Raw genomic sequence first — 19,703 nt, forward strand, 5'->3', positions numbered from 1 at the left:
GTTTTGTTTTTCTTACCATGCAACTCACACAACATCTAAGTCTCAGACAAGCAAGTTTTCACAAAGATTCTCCTTCAACTTCCCACAACAACACTAATCTTCCACAGCTAGAGTAGGAGGGGTGTGACAAAGGGGGTGAAGAAGTGGAAGGGGACTCTTTGTCCAGAGGGACAGTTTATGGCTCTCAGCACTGTTCTTGGTTCCCAGAGACCTCTGCTTAGGAGTATCTGATGTTTGTGAGCCTCTGCATCTATCCATAACCAGAAGGACAGAGGCCTTCTAGGACACTGAGTGACACTTTAGGCAAAACCCTCAAAAATCCTTAAATAATAGACCAGATACATTGCTCAGGTTTTATACCTATAAGTAGAGATTTAACCTAGACCAAGGTTTTACAGAAGTATTTTATTTTATTTATTTATTTATTTATTTTTTTAAAGATTTTTTATTTATTTATTTGACAGAGAGAAATCACAAGCAGGCAGAGAGGCAGGCAGAGAGAGAGGAGGAAGCAGGCTCCCTGCTGAGCAGAGAGCCCGATGCGGGCCTCGATCCCAGGACCCTGAGATCATGACCTGAGCCGAAGGCAGCGGCCTAACCCACTGAGCCACCCAGGCGCCCTACAGAAGTATTTTAATTCAGCAGGTAGAAGATGGAACTGATATGAAAGCCATTTTATGTAGGTGTCTGGGAGTTCAAATTTTCATTGAGTTAACAAACCACAATGAACACTGAAGAATAGATGGTACGTGTGATGCCTTTTGTCCAGCTGTTCAGATAACCTTAAGACACCAACACTGATCCAGAATAACAGTGAAATGCATAAAGATTTGTGTGTTGTTACCTTTATCCCTTTTCTGATGCCTAACATTTGTGTCTCTAGTTCCAAAGATTTAAGTAATTGAAATTCTGTATCCACTAACAAGGGTCTATATCTCTTAATTTATAGATAGAAATACTTGAATTTTATACCTAGCTACATTTGTGAGTACTGTCATTTACCTTCTCCAAGCTGCTTCTCACAGAACATGAGGAAATTCTGAAAGAGAAATGAGAGAATATAAAGATTCAAAGTCTGATCATACCAAGAACTCTCCGAAGTTCATAGTCTTCAGCAGTATAGTTATCTTATTATCTAATGGAATAACAGAATCTAAGGGAGCTAGGGATCTCCACAAAGGAAATAATCTTGACGATGAAAGAATAAGACCATCTTTGTCATTGTCACTTTTCTTCTCCACCCCTTAGGAAGCCATGAATAGGTCAGGAGTCAGCACAGTGACTGAATTCATACTTCTGAGTTTTCCATGCTCCAGGGAGGTTCAGGTCATCCTCTTCATGCTGTTCTTGGTGTCCTACATCCTGACCTGATGGGGAATGGGGCCATTGTCTGTGCAGTGAAGCTGGATTGCAGGCTTCACACTCCATGTACATTCTGGGGGCCAACTTTTCATTCCTGGAGATCTGTTACATCAACACAACTATTCCCAATATATTAAAGAACTTTCTATCTGAGACCAAAACCATCTCTTCCACAGCTTGTTTTTTCCAGTTCTACTTCTTCTTCTCCATGGGCACCACTGAGACCTTCTTACTGCCCCTTATCGCTTTTGATCATTACCTGGCCATCTGCCAGCCTCTCCATTATCCTGTCATTATGAACAACCATCTCTGCATGAACCTGGTGGCCCTGTGCTGGGTCACAGCTTTCCTCTGCTATCCGATCCCTATCTATTTTATCACACAACTCCCTTTTTGTGGCCCCAACACCATTGACCACTTTGTACGTGGCCCTGGGCCTCTTCTCGCCCTGTCCTGCATCCCTGTGCCTGGAATTGAGATTTTCTGTTCTATATTGAGCTCTCTTATTATATTCATCACTTTTTTCTTCGTCCTTGGGTCCTATACCCTGGTTCTCAGAGCAGTGTTGTGTGTCCCTTCAGTAGCTGGCCGATGTAAGGCCTTCTCTACCTGTGGTTCCCACCTGGCTGTGGTGTCTCTATTCTATGGATCCATCATGGTGATGTACATTAGCCCAACCTCTGGAGATCCAGGTGGGATACAGAAGATTGTAACCTTGTTGTACTCATCGGTGACCCCACCTATAAACTCACTGATCCTCAGTCTCCAGAATAAGGACATGAAAGCTGCCTTGAGGAAAATTCATATGTGCACAGGAATTAGTCAAGGCAAATGCAAACTCATGAGTGGACAAAAATCATAAAACTTTTCCTCATTTCTTTCTACATAAGTGGTCTTCATTTGTACCTAGGGATGCAGACTCAGAGTAGGTCTCTATTCATTTGTGTCTAGAGATGCAGACTGAAATTCATCTATTTATGCCTAGTTAAATATAGGAGAATAGTATGCCCAATTAAACAAGATCTTGCCTTCAAATCAGGGCTTGATAGATGGTTACTTGAATTAAGTGACCTGGGTGTCTTAACTTTGGACTATCCTACCCTCACCTCCAATAACTACTTGCTTGTTATCTGTGGTCATTTATATAGTCCTTAATCTCATAATTTTTTTTTGACTTTTAATACCTGAATCCATTTTTAACACTTAATTTTTCTAGTCAAATGATCTCTACTTCTAGTAAAAGAGCACTCACGTTTTTGCTCATGTTAACAGAAACTAGTGCCAATCTATAAGTCATAACTGAACCAAATTTTTAAATTTAATTGACTTCTAAAAGACTAAGCATGTGATTATTGATTTCTGCTTAGGTCATGATCTCAGTCTCCTGGGATCAGGCCCCCTGCTAGGCTCTGTGCTTAGTGTGGAGTCTATTTGAGGATCCTCCCTACCTCACGGTCCTTTCTATCTCTCAAATAAATAAATCTTTTTTTTTTTTTAAAGATTTTATTTATTTATTTGACAGAGAGAAATCACAAGCAGGCAGAGAGGCAGGCAGAGAGAGAGGAGGAAGCAGGCTCCCTGCTGAGCAGAGAGCCCGATGCGGGCCTCGATCCCAGGACCCTGAGATCATGACCTGAGCCGAAGGCAGCGGCCTAACCCACTGAGCCACCCAGGCGCCCTCAAATAAATAAATCTTAAGAAAAAGCAAAGGTTAGGTCTTAGGAGCATTGCAATTTGCGTTAGTTTCATTTGAAGGAAGGTTGAGTTGAAGGTCAGCCCAGAAGAGGTGAAAGTAGACAGAACAAAAGCCAGCAATTCTAAGAGACTGAGGTGAAGATAACAGATGAATCTCATGACAGTTCCAGGTGATTTGGCCCAACTCTTTGATCAAATAATTAGTTGGCATCTGGGGCTGGTACATTTAATCCATCCATTTATTTACCTCTAGGATATTTTTCCTTTGTGAAACTTATGTATTTATGAGAGAGATAGTCAATAAACAGATAAACACAAAGATCTATAATATCAAAGATACTAAGTTATATAAAAGGAAAAATGGAGTATACAAAAATTGCAGTGGTAGGATAAGGCATAATTTAGATCAGATGGTCAGAGAGAGTTTTTGTGAGGTGATATTTTAAACTAAGGGAATACACTATGCAGAAACCTACGGGACTTAAATTCCACATAAGTACCGGTATATTATGGAGTTTTCAAAGACAATAAAGGTTACTTTTGGCCATGGTACATGAGGTTGGAGACATAGTCAGTATTAGATATATAGAAGGTTGAGGTCAATGAAGAGTATTTTATCTGAATTCTGGGGAGGCCTGCTCAATAGTATACACTAAAGATAAGGCTTAATAAAATTTCTAATTAAGTAAAGATCCCATCTCAATAAAAAATCATACTCTAAGCAATTCTTAACTTAGGACTACTTATTTACCAAAATGTTTAATTAAAAATGCATTTATTGGGGTGCCTCATGGCTCATGTGATGGAGCATGTGACTCTTGATCTTGGGGTTGTAATATGCAGTCCCATTTAAGTTTAGAAATTACTTAAATATAAAATCTTTTGGGGCACTTGGGTGGCAGTGGGTTAAGTCTCTGTCTTCGGCTCAGGTCATGATCTCAGGGTCCTGGGATTGAGCCCTGCATCAGGCTTTCTGCTCAGCAGGGAGCCTGCTTCCCCCTCTCTCTCTGCCTGCCTCTCTGCCTACTTGTGATCTCTCTGTCAAATAAATAGATTTAAAAAAAAGTTAAAAAAATCTTTTAAAAAATTTATTTAATATATTCCTCTTTGTTCCACCAAGGATTTGATGTATCAACAAAATTGTACAAAAGGAAGGAAGAGAAATATTAAGTTAAAAAGAAAAGAATGAAGAGCCTGGGTGATGCAGTTGGTTGAGCATCTGACTCTTGGTTTTTGGGTCAAGTCGAGATCTCAGTGTCGTGGGATTGGGCCCTGTGTTGGGTTATTTGCCCAGTCCTGAGTTTATTTAGGACCCTCCCTGCCCCTTCACACTGGTTTCTCTCTAGCTCTCAAATAAATCTTTAAAAAACTAAAAACAAAAGAATAAAATGAAGATTTGTGACTCATAAGACCTTGTATTGGTAAAAAGTCAAGTCTCCAGTTATGAATTTCCTTTAAAACAAATTTTACACCTCTCTATTTAAATTGTATTAGATAATATAGTTAAATACCCCAGTTGGTACATAAAAATCAAAGTAATACATAATATACCTGTAAATATGAAACTATATTCCAACTAACACCCATCCTGAGAAAAGTTCTTAGCAAACTGGGGATAGACAGAAACAACTTCTTTGATCTGTAGACATTTTCAAAGATCTGTATCTAAAATCATACTTGTGGAAATGAATGATTTTCCTCTAAAATCAGGAATAAGACAAGATGTCTGCTCTCACCACTTCTATTCAAGTGCTAGTGTAGTTAGGTTAAAGGAAAAAATGGCATCTAGATTGACAGAAATAAGATTGTCTTTCATCAGATATGAAATTATTATGTAGAAATTTGGTGAAATCTGCAAAAAAAGGCTACTAGAAGTATTACATAAGTTTTTTCAAGATTTCAAGATACAAGGTACATAAAGGAAAATTCATTACTTCTATATGCAATTACAAGTAACAATCAGAAGTTGATTAAAAATGCCATTTACAAATCACAGAAACATTAAATAGAGATAAGTCTGATAAAAAATGTGAAAGACATATGATGAAAACTACAAAACTTTGCCAAGGAAAAATGAAGATGTTAATAAATGTAAATATATAACTTGTTCATGGGTTGAAAACTCTCTATATATTTTAAATTTTAGTTGATACACAATGTTACATTAGTTTAGGTGTAGAACATAGTGATTCAGCAGCTCTATACATTGTGCTATTCTCACCACAAGTGTAGCTGTCTGTCTGTCATGATATGACACTATTACAATACCATTGACTATCTTCCCTAAAGTGTATTTTTTATTCCTGTGATTTATTAATTCCATAACTGGAAGCCTGTATCTTGCATTCCTTTTCACTCTTCATTTTGCCCAATCTCCCTCCCTTCTGGCAAACATCAGTTTGTTCTCTGTATAGGTGTGATTCTGCTTTTTGTTTGTTTATTCATTTGTTTTTTAGATTCCACATATAAATGAAATCATATGGTGTTTGTCTTTTTCTGTCTGACTTGTTTCACTTAGCATTATACTTTCTAGGTCCATCCATGTTCTCCCAAATGACAAGATCTCTCCTTTTTATGTCTACATAATACTCTGTTTTATGTATATACTAATTCTTCTGTTTTTATTTTTATTTGCATTTATTCTGTGCAGAATTTACTCCTGGGCCATAAGTTTTTGTTTCTTCAGTTTCTTCTGGGATATCTTTCTCTTTTGTGCAACCTCCTTTTTTGTTTTAGGAATAATCTGCTCTTTTGCAGTAAGGATCATCTCAGTGTGGCAGGGAGAGCTTATGTATGGATTAATATGACCATGAGCCCTCCATGAGCCTTGTAAGTTATGTGCTTCAACTTGGGGGCTTTGTTCACCTGGATATGCTCAATGAACAGAGAATCGACATCTAAACCCTTAAGTTCAGCATTACTCTCTCCATTTTTAAGCATGTGCAGTAAAAATTCAACACTCTTCTTGGGCCACTGACCCTTTGTCCAGCCCCACTGTCTGGCCTGGGCATTCCTACCAACTCCAGTTGGTAGTGACAGAATGGCACACACTGCTTCTGCAAAATGACATCTTTCAGATACTTGGTGGATTTTTGTATGTGTATACCCTTGATGGCTTGGGAGTTTGATGTGTGGTGTTAAAGTGAACACATATATTTGAACCTCTTGATTTGCATGATTTTGTAGGGTTTTCTGGATCAAGCAAATAGGGAACCATTTTCAGAGGTCACCTCAGGCCACTTAGGAGAAGAGGAAGAGCAGTGGCTCCTGGGAGTATGCTGATTCTTCTTTATTCAATGGACATTTGAATTGCTTCCATATCTTGGCTAGTATAAATACTGCAAAAAATATAGAGGCACATACACATTTTAGTATTATTTTCATTCACTGGGTAAATGCCCAGCAATGGAATTATTGAATCATGTGGTCTTTCTTTTTTTTTCTTTTTTCTTTTTTGAGGAAACTCCATACTCTTTTTCACAGTGGCTGCACCAGTTTGCATTGCCACCACTTGTGCTCTGCAAAGGTTTTTTATTATGACGTAGTTGCAATAGTTTAATTTAGCTTTTGTTTCCCTTGCCAGAGGAGACATATTTAGAAAAATATTGCTAAGGTCGATGTCAAAGAAATTACTGGCTGTTTTCTTCTAAGAATTTTATATTTTCCCATCTCACACTTAGGTCTTTAATCCATTTTGAGTTTATTTTTGTGTGTAGTGTAAGAAAATCGTCCATTTTGTTCTTTTGCTCTTGGTTGTTTAGATTTCCAAACATCCTTTGTTGAAGATACTGTCTTTTCCCCATCATATATTCTTGCCTCTTTTGTTGTAGATTAATTGACCATAAAATTGTGGCTTTATTTCTGGACTCCATTCTGTTCTGTTATGTGTCTATTTTTCTGCCAGTACCATACTGTTTTGATTACTAGCTTTGTAGGATATACTGAAATCTGGAATTGTGGTACCTCCAGCTTTGTTCTTTTCAAGATTGTTTTGGCTAGTTGAGGTATTTTGTGGTTTTATACAAATTTTAGTATTGTGTGTTCTAATTCTGTGAAAAATGTTTTTTTGTATTTTGATGGGAATTGCTTTGAATCTGTAGATTGTTTTGGATAGGGTGGACATTTTGACAATATTGGTTCTTCCAGTACATAAGCATGGAATATCTTCCCATTTGTTTGTATCATCATTAATTTCTTTAATCATTTTGTAGTTTAGGAGTGCAGGTCTTTTACCTCCTTGGTTAAGTTTATTCTTGGGTATTTTATTCCTTTTGGTACACTTTTATTTATTTATTTATTTATTTAGATTTGGTACACTTTTAAATAGGATTGTTTTAACTGCTCTTTCTGCTACCCCATTATTTGTGTATGGAAATGCCGCAGATCTGTGTATTAATTTTGTATCTTGTGAATTTACTGAGTCCATTTATCATGATCCAATGTTTTTTTCTTTCTGTGATTAATATGATGTATCACAATGATTGATTTGTAAATATTGAACCATCCTTGCATCCCTAGAAAAAATTCTACTTGATTATGGTGAGTGATTTTAAAAATTTAACTTGATTTAATTTAATTTTTATTTATTATTATTTTGGGGAGGGCAGAGGGAGAGAGAGAATCTTATGCAGGCTCCACATCAAATGCAAGCTCCACATGGGGCTTGATCTCACGACCCTGAGATCATAACCTGAGCTGAAATCAAGAGTTAGACACTTAACTTAGACATCCAGCGCCCCCCCGACCAAAGCAGTTATTAAATTGCTTATTTTCTCTTCTTCTTGAATGTGGATCTTAACAAAAAGAAAGGGAAAGCTGGAAGTTCCCCCAAGACCAGCAGGTCCATACGGGATTCCACTGTCTTGCTGGTGAGGACTTCAGAAGCATTTGTTGTAACCACCAGATTTCCATGACCCCCCACTCCCTGATGGAGGACCTCTTCTGAATTGCCTCTGATGCTTACATTGATTCATTTGACCAGGTCTTCTCCCACATTTTTAAAATGACAGTCTTATTTGTGGTCCTGCTGAGTCCAGATTAAGCAACCATGGTTTTAGCAGTGTATTGCTCTCTCTCTCTCTCTGATGTGCTCTGGGAGAGACTTGAGTGCACATTTTACTCTAGGCAAGACACTTTCGACAGAGCAAATGACATTTCTTTGAAATGCCAGGGAGAAAGTGAGTGGTGCTGGTGTTGTGACTTGGAACTTCCACAGAGTACATTGCTATAATCTCACACAAAAGTGGGTCTTAGGAACTACGTACTTTCTAAATACTTTCAGGGATTTTCTGGTTCTCAGAGGGTTTTTTGGAAGGAAAAAATTTCAAAATTTCAGTGTTATTGAGGAACAATTGACAAATAAAAGTGTAAGATATTTAAAGTATACGTCATGGTGATCTGATCTGTGTGTGGTGAAAGGATTCGTTCCACCTAGTTAAACATAAGTATCACCTCACTTTACAGCTTTCTTATTTTTTGTGAGTACATTTAAATCCTACTACAGTAAATTTCAAGTGCACAATACAGTTTAGCAATTATATACTGCACTATACCTTAGATTCTCAAACCTTATTCATCTTATAGCTGAAGTTTGTACCCTTTTTAAAAATTTTAAAAATTTAATCTCAGTGTAAAAGAATTAATTGTTTATGCACCACACCCAGTGCTCCATGCAATATGTACCCTCCATAATACCCACCACCTGGCTCCCCCAACCTCCCACCTCCCACCCCTTCATAACCATCAGATTGTTTTTTAGAGTCCATAGTCTCTCATGGTTCATCTCCCCTTCCCCCTCCTCTCCTTACTCTTACTCCTCTCCTTACCCCTCCCCCTCCTCCAATTTCCCTCAATTCCCTTCTCCTCTTCATCTCCCCATGTCCTCCATGTTATTTCTTATGCTCCACAAATAAGTGAAACCATATGATAATTGACTCTCTCTGCTTGGCTTATTTCACTCATCATAATCTCTTCCAGTCCCGTCCATGTTGCTACAAAAGGTGGGTATTCATCCTTACTGATGGAGGCATAATACTCTATAGTATATATGGACCACATCTTCCTTATCCATTCATCCGTTGAAGGGTATATTGGTTCTTTCCACAGTTTGGCGAATGTGGCCATTGCTGCCATGAACAGTGGGGTACAGATGGCCCTTCTTTTCGCTACATCTGTATCTTTGGGGTAAATGGCCAGTAGTGTAATTGAAGGGTCATAGGGAAGCTCTATATTTAATTTCTTAAGGAATCTCCACACTGTTGTCCAAATTGGCTACACCAACTTGGATTCCCACCAACGTGTGTTGAAGTTTGTACCCTTTTATCAAACTCCCTATTTTCTCTACTGTTCCTAGCCCCAGACAACCACCATTCTACTGTTTTTGCAAGTTTGAAACTTTTTTTAAAAATAGATTCCATGTATAAGTGACACCAGACAGTATTTGTCTTTCTCTGTCTGACTTATTTCATAATGCTGTCAAAGGTTCATCTATGCTGTTGCAAATGGCAGAATTTCCTTCTTTCTCATGGCTGAGTAATATTCTATTATAAATGTGTACTACACCTTCTTTATATATTCATTCACTGAGGGATACTATACTTCTGTGTCCTGACTATTGTGAATAATCCTGCAATGAACATGGGGATGCAGACATCTCTTTGAGATACTGTTTCATTTCCTATGGGTATATTCCCAGGAATAGAATTACTGGATCATATGGTAGTTATATTTTTAGTTTTTTTTTTTTTCAAAGATTTTATTCACTTATTTGACAGACAGAGATCACAAGTAGGGAGAGAGAGGGAAGCAGGCTCCTTGCTGAGCAGAGAGCCCAATGTGGGGCTCGATTCCAGGACCCCGGGATCATGACCCGAGCTGAAGGCAGAGGCTTTAACCCACTGAGCCACCCAGGTGCCCTATATTTTTAGTTTTTTGAGGAACCTCCATTTTGTTATCCACAGTGGCTGCACCACTTTGCAATCTGACCAACAGTGCATGAGGGTTTTCTCCACATCCTTGCCAACACTTATTTCTTGTCTTTTTTTAAAAAAAATTTAACATAGAATGTATTACTTGTTTTGGGGGACAGGTCAGTGATTCTTCAGTCTTAACACAATTCTCAGCACTTACCATAGCACATACCCTCCTTGATGTCCATCACCCAGCCACCCCATCCATCCCACTGCCCTCCACTTCAGCAACCCTCAGTTTGTTTCCCAATATTAAAAGTCTGTTATGATTTGTCTCCTTCTCTGGTTTCATCTTATTTCATTTTTCCCTCCCTTCCACTATGACCCTCTGTCTTTCTTCTTAAATTCCACATATCAATGAGAGAAGATGATAATTGTCTTTCTCTGACTGACTTATTTTGCCCAGCATATTACCCTTTCATTCCAGTCATGTCATTGCAAATGGCAAGATTTCATTTTTTGATGGCTGCATAATATTCCATTGTATATATATACCACATCTTCTTTATCCATTCATCTGTTGTTGGACATATAGGTTCCTTCCATAGTTTGGCTATTGTGGACATTGCTGCTGTATACATTCGGGTGCACATGCCCCTTTGGATCACTACGTTTGTATCTTTAGGGTAAATACCCAGTAGTGCAATTTCTGGGTCATAGGGTAGCTTTATTTTCAACTTTTTGAGGAACCTCCATGCTGTTTTCCAGAGTGTTGCACCAGCTTGTATTCCCACCAACAGTGTAGGAGAGTTCCCCTTTCTCCACATCCTTGCCAGCATCTGTCATTTTTGGACTTGTTAATTTTAGCCATTCTAACTGGTGTGAGGTGGTATCTCATTGTGGTTTTGATTTGTATTTCCCTGATGCCGAGTGATGTGGATCTGTGCATTGATTTTATATCCTGACACTTTCCTGAATTCTTGTATGAGTTCTAGCAGTTTTGGGGTGGAGTGTTTTGGGTTTTCCTCAAAAACAATCATATCATCTGCAAAGAGTGAGTTTAACTTCTTACTTGTCATTTTGGATGCCTTTTGTTTCTTTTTGTTGTCTGGTTGCTGAAGCTAGGTCTTCTAGTGTTATGCCTAGTAGCAGTGGTGATAGTGGACAGCTGTGCCGTGTTCCTTACCTTAGCAGAAAAACTCTGTTTTCCCCATTGAGAATGATATTTGCTGTGGGTTTTTCATAGATGGCTTTGATGATATTGAGGTATGTATCCTCTATGCCTACACTGATGAATTTTGATCATGGATGCTATACTTTGTCAAATGCTTTTTCTGCATCTATTGAGAGTATCATATAGTTCTTGTTCTTTCTTTTATTAATGTATTATATTGCACTGATTGATTTGCAAATGTTGATCCAAACTTGCAGCTCAGGAATAAATCCCACTTGGTCATGGTAAATAATCCTTTTAATGTACTGTTGGATCCTATTGGCTGGTATTTTGGTGAGAATTTTTGTATCCATGTCCATCAGGGATATTTGTCTATAATTCTCCTTTTTGATGGGGTCTTTGTCTGATTTTGGGATCAAGGTAATGCTGGCCTCATAGAAAGAGTTTGGAAGTTTTCCTTCCATTTCTATTTTTTGGAACAGTTTTAGGAGAATATTCAGGAGTTATTATTCAGAAGAATACAAACATTCTCTGAATGTTTGGTAGAATTCCCCTTGGAAGCTGTCCTGCCCTGGGCTCTTGTTGGGAGATTTTGATGACTGCTTCAATTTCTTTACTGGAAATGGGTCTGTTCAGGTTTTCTATTTCTTTCTGGTTTGGTTTTGGTAGTTTGTATGTTTCTATGGATGCATCCATTTCTTCCAGATTGGCTAATTTGTTGGCATATAGTTGCTCATTATATGTTCTTAGAATTGTTTCTATTTCTTTAGTGTTAGTTGTGATAGCTCCTCTTTCATTCATGATTTTATTAATTTGGGCCCTTTCTCTTTTTGATAAGTCTGGCCAGGGGTTTATCAATCTTATTAATTCTTTCAAAGGATCAGCTCCCAGTTTCATTGATGTGTTCTACTGTTCTTTGGTTTCTATTTCATTTATTTCTCTTCTCCTGCTGGGTTTAGGCCTTCTTTGCTCTTCTTTCTCTAGGTCCTTTAGGTGTAGGGTTAGGTTGTGTACTTGAGACCTTGCTTCTTAAGAATGTATTGCTTGTATTGCTATATACTTTCCTCTCAGATTTGCCTTTGCTGTGTCCCAAAGATTTTGGACAGTGGTGTTTTCATTATTGTTTGTTTCCGTGATTATTTAAAATTCTTCTTTAATTTCCTGGTTGACCCATTCATTCTTTAGTAGGATGCTCTTTAGCCTCCATGTATTTGAGTTCTTTCCAACTTTCCTCTTTGATTGAGTTCTAGCTTTAGAGCACTGTGGTGTGAGAATATGCAGGGAATAATCCCAGTCTTTTGGTACCAGTTGAGACCTGATTTGTGACCCAGGGTGTGATCTGTTCTGGAGAATGTTCCATGTGCACTAGAGAAGAATGCGTATTCTGTTGCTTTGGGATGGAATGTTCTGAACATATATGTGATGTCCATCTGGTCCAGTGTGTCATTTAAAGTCTTTATTTCCTTGTTGATCTTTCACTTAGATGATCTGTCCATTTCAGTGAGGGTGGGGGTGGTAAAGTTGCTACTATTACTGTATTATTATTATTATTTAAAATTTTTTATTTCTTTTCTTTTTTTATTTAAATTATTTATTTTCAGAAAAGCAGTATTCATTATTATTATTTTAAATTATTTATTTCTTTTCAACGTAACAGTATTCATTGTTTTTGCACCACATCCAGTGCTCCATGCAATCTGTGCCCTCCCTAATACCCACCACCTGGTTCCCCCAACCTCCCACACCCCCCCCCACCCCTTCAAAACCCTCAGGTTGTTTTTCAGAGTCCATAGTCTCTCATGGTTCACCTCCCCTTCCAGTTTCCCTCAACTTCCTTCTCCTCTCCATCTCCCCTTGTCCTCCATGTTATTTGTTATGCTTCACAAATAAGTGAAGCCATATGATAATTGACTCTTATTATTTTTTATGTGTTTCTTTGATTTTGTTATTAATTGGTTTATATAATTGGGTGCTCCTATGTTAGAGGCATAGATACTTAAAATTGTTAGATCTTCTTGTTGGACAGAACCTTTGAGTATGATATAGTGTCCTTCCTCATCTCTTATTATAGTCTTTGGCTTAAAATCTAATTGATCTGATATAAGGATTGCCACCCAAGCTTTCTTTTGATGTTCACTAGAATGGTAAATTGTTTTCCACCCCCTCACTTTAAATCTGGAGGTGTCTTTGGGTCTAAACTGAGTTTCTTGTAGACAGTATATTTATGTTTTTTTTTTTTTTTTATCCATTCTGATATGCTGTGTCTTTTAATTGGGGCATTTAGCCCATTTACATTCAAGGTAATTATTGAGAGATATGAATTTAGTGCCATTGTGGTGCCTGTAAAGTGACTCTTAATATATATTGTCTCTGTTCCTTTCTGATGTACTACTTTTAGGCTCTCTCTTTGCTTAGAGGACCCTTTTCAGTATTTCCTGTAGGACTGGTTTGGTGTTTGCAAAATCTTTTAATATTTCTTTGTCCTGGAAGCTTTTTCTATCTCCTTCTATTTTCAATGAAAACTTAGCTGGATATAGTAATCTTGCTGCACATTTTTCTCATTTAGTGCTCTGAATATATCTTTCCAGTCCTTTCTGGTCTACCAGGTCTCTGTGGATAGGTCTACTGCCAATCTATTATTTCTACCATTGTAGGTTACCGATCTCTTGTCCCGAGATGCTTTCAGGATTTTCTCTTTGTCTCAGATTTCTAAGTTTTATTATTAGATGACAGGGTGCGGACCTATTTTTATTGATTTTAATTGGGGTTCTCTGTGCCTCCTGGATAATGATGCCTGTTTCCTTTCCCAAAATTAGGTAATTTCTCCATGATAATTTGCTCCAATAGAACTTCTTCCCCCTCTCTCTTTCTTCTTCTGGGATCCCAGTTATTCTAATATTATTTTGTTTTATGGAGTCACTTATCTCTTGAGTTCTCTCTTTGTGATCCAGTAGTTCTTTATCTCTTTTTTTCTCAGCTTCTTTTTTCTCAATCATTTAGTCTTCTATATCACTAATTCTCTCTTCTGCCTCATTTATCCTAACCCCATTTATCCTAGTAAAAACCTCCATTTTTAAAAAAAAATTTTAAGTTTCTTTTCAGCATAACAGTATTCATTGTTTAGCAACATGGACAGGGCTAGAAGAGATTATGCTGAATGAAAACCTCCATTTTTAAAAATTTTTATTTTTTTTAAAATTTCTTTTATGCATAACACAATTCATTGTTTATGCACCACACCCAGTGATCCATGCAATATGTGCCCTCCATAATACCCATCACCTGGCTCTCCAACCTGCCCCCCCCCGCCCCTTCAAAACCCTCAGATTGTTTTTCAGAGTCCATAGTCTCTCATGGTTCATCTCTCCTTCCAATTACCCTCAACTCCCTTTTCCTCTTCATCTCCCTATGTCCTCCATGTTATTTGTTATGCTCCACAAGTAAGTGAAACCATATGATAATTGACTTTCTCTGCTTGACTTATTTCACTCAGCGTAATCTTTTCCAGTCCTGTCCATGTTGGTACAAAAGGTGGGTATTCATCCTTACTGATGGAGGCATAATACTCCATAGTGTATATGGACCACATCTTCCTTATCCATGCATCTGTTGAAGGGCATCTTGGTTCTTTCCACAGTTTGGCGACCGTGGCCATTGCTGCTATAAACATTGGAGTACAGATGGCCCTTCTTTTCACTACATCTGTATCTTTGGGGTAAATCCCCAGTAGTGCAATTGCAGGCTCATAGGGAAGCTCTATATTTAATTTCTTAAAAAATCTCCACACACTTTTCCAAAGTAGAGCCTCCATTTTTTTTTTTTAATTGCAACTCATTAATAGCCTTTTTGATTTTGACTTGGTTAGATTTCAGTTCTTTTTTTTCTCCAGAAAGGGATTCTCTAGTATATTCTATTTTTTTGAGTCCAGCTAGTATCTTTATAATCATCATTCTGAACTCTAGTTCTGACATTCTACTAATGTCTGTAGTAATTAGGTCCCTGGCAGTTGGTATTGCCTCGGGTTCTTTCTTTTGAGGTGAGTTTTTCCATTTTGTTATTTGTCCAGAGAAGAATAGATGAATAAGAGAACAAAATGCTAAAAGGGAACAATGACCGCAGAAAAATACACACTAAACAAAACAGAAGAGTCCCAAAACTGGGGGGAAAGAAAGGGAAAAAAATATGAATATGATCAAGCCAATGAATAGAACAGTGCCACACTCTAGATTTTGGTTATATTTTGGCCTTTTAGAAGAAAGTGCCTCCCAAAATTTTAAAGAAAGAAAAACATACACACACACACACACACACACATATACACACACACACACACCACACAACATAAGGTTAAATACAACAAAGGGATAGAATATAATGGTAAAAATGAAAATGAAATAGATTTTAAAAGAAATTGATAAGATGGTAGTTGAAAAATGATAGAAGAAAAATTAAAAAATAGAAAAATAAAGAAATGAAGAAAATTAAAAATTAACTCTGAGGGTCGCCTGTGTGGCTCAGTGGTTAAGCCTCTGCCTTCAGCTCAGGTCATGATCCCAGGGTCCTGGGATTAAGTCCCGCATTGGGCTCTCTGCTCAGCAGGGAGCCTACTCCCCGCCCCCCACCTGCCTCTCTGCCTATTTGTGATCCCTCTTTCCGTCAAATAAATAAATAAAATCTTAAAAAAAAAATTAACTCTGAAAGACTAAAGAATCATGGGAAAAAAGCCCATGAATTCTAAGTGCTTTATTACCCTAGCACTGGTGTTTTGCAGTTCTGTTTCATCAGTAAACTTGGTCTTAGCTGAAGGTTCTTGCTGACCTTCTCAGGGAGGGGCCTGTTGCAGTGATTCTCAAATGTGTTTGCCCAAGGTGGAGTTGTACCACCCTTGTCAGGGGCCAGGCTAAGCAATCTGCTCGGGTTTGCTAGGGGTAGCTTTTGTTCCCTGAATGCCTTCTGTACAGCTTTGGAAGATGGGAATGAAAATGGCGGCCTCTCAGTCTCCCACCTGGAGGATCCGAGAACTCGGTACCCTACTCCTCAGTGCACCCTCAGAGGAAAGCAGTCTGTCCTCCTGTTTCCCTGGTCTCCGGCAGTACTCTATGCTCACCCAGACTGTGACCGAGCATTTCTATCTCTGGCACACAGCCCCATTTGGAGTCTCCAAACCCAGCAGATTCCTGCAGCACACTCCTACACCACTCCTCCTAGAGGAAGATTGAGGGAGTCTCTTAGATCTGTCACTTGTGGGATCCCTGCTTGAAGAGTAATGGCCCAACTTTGCCTCGGATCATGGTTTATAGCAACCCCAAGCTGTGAACCCACTCCTTGGCTCCATCTTTGCAACTGGCTTCCCCTTCTGATACCTGGGAGCTCTGCCACACTCAGGCACCCCCAATCTTTCTGTGCCACCAAGCGTCCTGAGACCACACTGTCCCAGCGAGGGCTCCAACCCCTGCTTAGCCTCTGGAGTGACATCCCTCAGTGGAGCAGACTTCTAAAATTTCCGAGTTTGTGCTCCATTGTTCTACAGCTTGCTATGGTCTGGCCTCTCTCCCTATGGTCTTTCTTTCCATTTATCACCTCAGATTCACATCTCCATACATCCTACCTTTCAGAAAGTGGTCACTTTTCTGCTCATAGAATTGCTGCTCTTTTGTACTTTGATCTCCTGTTGAGTTCATAGGTTTGCAGAATGATAATTCTAATATATAATGATAATTTGATAATTATTTAACTGAATTCCTGGGATGACAACATTTAGGTCTCCTACTCCACCATCTTGCGCTTCCTGTTGGTGAGTGATTTTTTTTTTTAAATGTGTTGTTGGATTAAGTTTGCTAATACTTTATTGAGGATATTTACATCTATGTTTATCAGAGATATTCAACCAGTTTTGTTTTTTGTGTGTGTCTTTATCTGGTTTTGGTGTAACAGTTATGGGGCCTCATAGAATGTATTTAGAAGCTCTACTTATTCTTCTATATTTCACAACAGTTTGAGAACAATAGGTATTAACTCTTTAAATGTTTACTAGAATTCACTTGTGAAGCTGTCTGATCCTGGACTTTTGTTTGTTGGGAGGTTTTTTTTTTTTTTTTTTTTTTTATTCATTGGTAGTAATTGGTCTGTTCTAATTTTCAATTTCTTCCCGAGTCAGTTTTGGAAAGTCGTATGGTTCTAGGAATTTATCCATTTCTTCTAGGTTGTCCAATTTGTTGGCATATAATTTTTTTTTGTAATAATCTCTTATCATCTTTTGTATTTCTGTGGTGTCAATCATTATTTCTTCTTGTTCCTTTCTAATTTTATTTATTTGAGTCCTATCTTTTTGATGGATCTGGCTAAAGATCTCTAAATTTTATTGGCCTTTTCAAAGAACTTGCTTCAGTTTTTATCAATCTGTTCTATTGTTTTTTTAGTCTCTATATCAATTATTTCTGCTCCAATATTTATTATTTCCTTCCTTCTGCTGGCCTTGGGCTTTGTTCTTCTTTTTCCAACTCCTTTAGGTGTAAGGTTATGTTGCTTATTTGGTACCCTTCTTGTTGTATTGCCTGCATTGCTAAATCTCTTTCCTTAGATGAGTTTTTGCCTGCATCCCAAAGATTTTGGACCATTGTTTTCATTTCCATTTGTCTCCATGAATTTTCTTATTTCCTTTTTGATTTCTTGGTTTACCCATTCATTGTTTAGGAGCATGATATTCAGCCTCCATGTATTTGTGTTCTTTTCTTATATTTTCCTATGATTGAATTCTAGTTTCATACCATTGTGGTTGGAAAAGATGCATGAAATGATTTAAGTCTTTTTGAATTTATTGAGACTTTTTTGTGGCCCAACACCTGAGTTATTTTGGAGAATGCCCCATGTGCACTTGAAAAAAATGTATTCTATTGTTTTGGGATAGTATGTTCTGTATATATCTCTTATGTCCATCTTGTCTAATGTGTCATTCAAAGGCATTGTTTCCTTATTGATTTTCTTTTTTTGTAGCTCAGTAAATTTTTAATCACCATCTAGTTCAAAGTATAGATCATGTCCAGCATCCCAGAATGTTCCCTTCTGCATTCTTCCCCACCCCGCAAAAGATAACCATTATTTTCTATCACCACGGATGACATTTGCCTGAGTTTGAACTTTTATATGAAGGGAATCATGTGTCCTTATTGATTTTCTGCCTAGATGATCTATCCATTGATGTAAGTGGAGTATTAATAATACTCTAATAATAGAAGATTTTATCATTAGTTTCTCCTTTTATTTTTCTTCATATTTGCTTTATGTATTTAAGTGTCTTAATGTTGGGGGTATATATATATATATATATATATATATATATATATTTACAGTTGTTATATCCTGTTGTTGGATTAATCCTTCTATGTAATCCCCTTCTTCGTCTCTTGTTAAGTCTTTGTTTTAAAGTCTGTTTTGTGTGATATAATTATTCCTATTTTTTTTCTTTCTTCCATTTCCAAGGTAAATGTTTTTCCATTCCTTCATTTTCTGTCTGTATGTGTCTTTGGACTCTTATAAACAGCACATAGATTGGGCCTTTTTTTTTTTTATCCTTTCTGCCACCCTGTGTCTTTTGATTGGAGCATTTAGACCATTTACATATAAAGTAATTATTGCTATTATTACTAATTATATTATTAGTACTAATATAGTACTAATATACTATATAATTATATAATATAGTATATTATAATATAATATAGTACTATATAATATAGTACTAATATACTAATCATATTATAATACTAATTATTATAATGTACTAATATATTAATATATTAGTATACTAATATACTATATAACTATATAATATAGTACTAATATATATAATATAGTATATATTATAATATAATATAGTACTATATAATATAGTACTAATATACTAATTATAATATACTAATTATATTATTACTAATTATTGCTAATTATATAAAGTAATTATTACCATTTTATACTACAAGAAGACAATATTAAAATGAGGGGCGCCTGGGTGGCTCAGTGGGTTAAAGCCTCTGCCTTCGGCTCAGGTCATGATCCCAGGGTCCTGGGATAGAGCCCCGCATCCGGCTCTCTGCTCCGTGGAGAGCCTGCTTCCTCCTGTCTCTCTGCCTGTCTCTCTCCTGCCTCTCTGCCGCCTCTCTGCCTACTTGTCATCTCTATCAAATAAATAAATAAAATCTTAAAAAAACAAGGCATATTTATTTATATTGTACCTGCATAGAAAATTAAAAAATTTTAGAATAGCAACTATGACATAGTCTGTATAATGTAATCATTTTTTTTTTTTTTTTTTTGAAGGTCAAGCAAAACTTTATTTCGTGCCAAGCATCAAGAATCTAACCCAACGTTTGGGGCCGCACCTCTTACAAGAGAGGGCGACCCTTCTCTGCTTCACAGACTAGCTTTTAAGGGCAAAGGCCATGCAGTCAGACCTGGCCCTGCACAGGTGGCCAATGAGATTGTAACACACACAGGAAACTCCACAGTGATGCTAGGTGACCAACTGAGTTACAGTTTACCCTAGTAGACATTTGAACCAGCCTATT

General features: G+C 37.5%; 1 protein-coding gene and 2 pseudogenes across 1 annotated transcript in view; 1 reads left to right on the forward strand and 2 right to left on the reverse strand.

Moving 5' to 3' along the window:
- LOC131836042 (olfactory receptor 11H7-like) overlaps positions 1–19,703 on the reverse strand; it is a 51,614-nt gene that overhangs the window by 28,448 nt on the left and 3,463 nt on the right. The window contains exon 2 of the mRNA XM_059181056.1: positions 17,754–17,775. Within this exon, the coding sequence (XP_059037039.1) occupies positions 17,754–17,775 (22 nt within the window). The remainder of the gene's footprint in view (positions 1–17,753; positions 17,776–19,703) is intronic.
- Positions 1,255–2,224, forward strand: LOC131835415 (olfactory receptor 11H6-like; annotated as a pseudogene).
- Positions 5,711–6,274, reverse strand: LOC131836049 (large ribosomal subunit protein uL22-like; annotated as a pseudogene).

This window comes from Mustela lutreola, chromosome 7 (genome assembly GCF_030435805.1).
Source record: "Mustela lutreola isolate mMusLut2 chromosome 7, mMusLut2.pri, whole genome shotgun sequence".
Classification (NCBI taxonomy): domain Eukaryota; kingdom Metazoa; phylum Chordata; class Mammalia; order Carnivora; family Mustelidae; genus Mustela; species Mustela lutreola.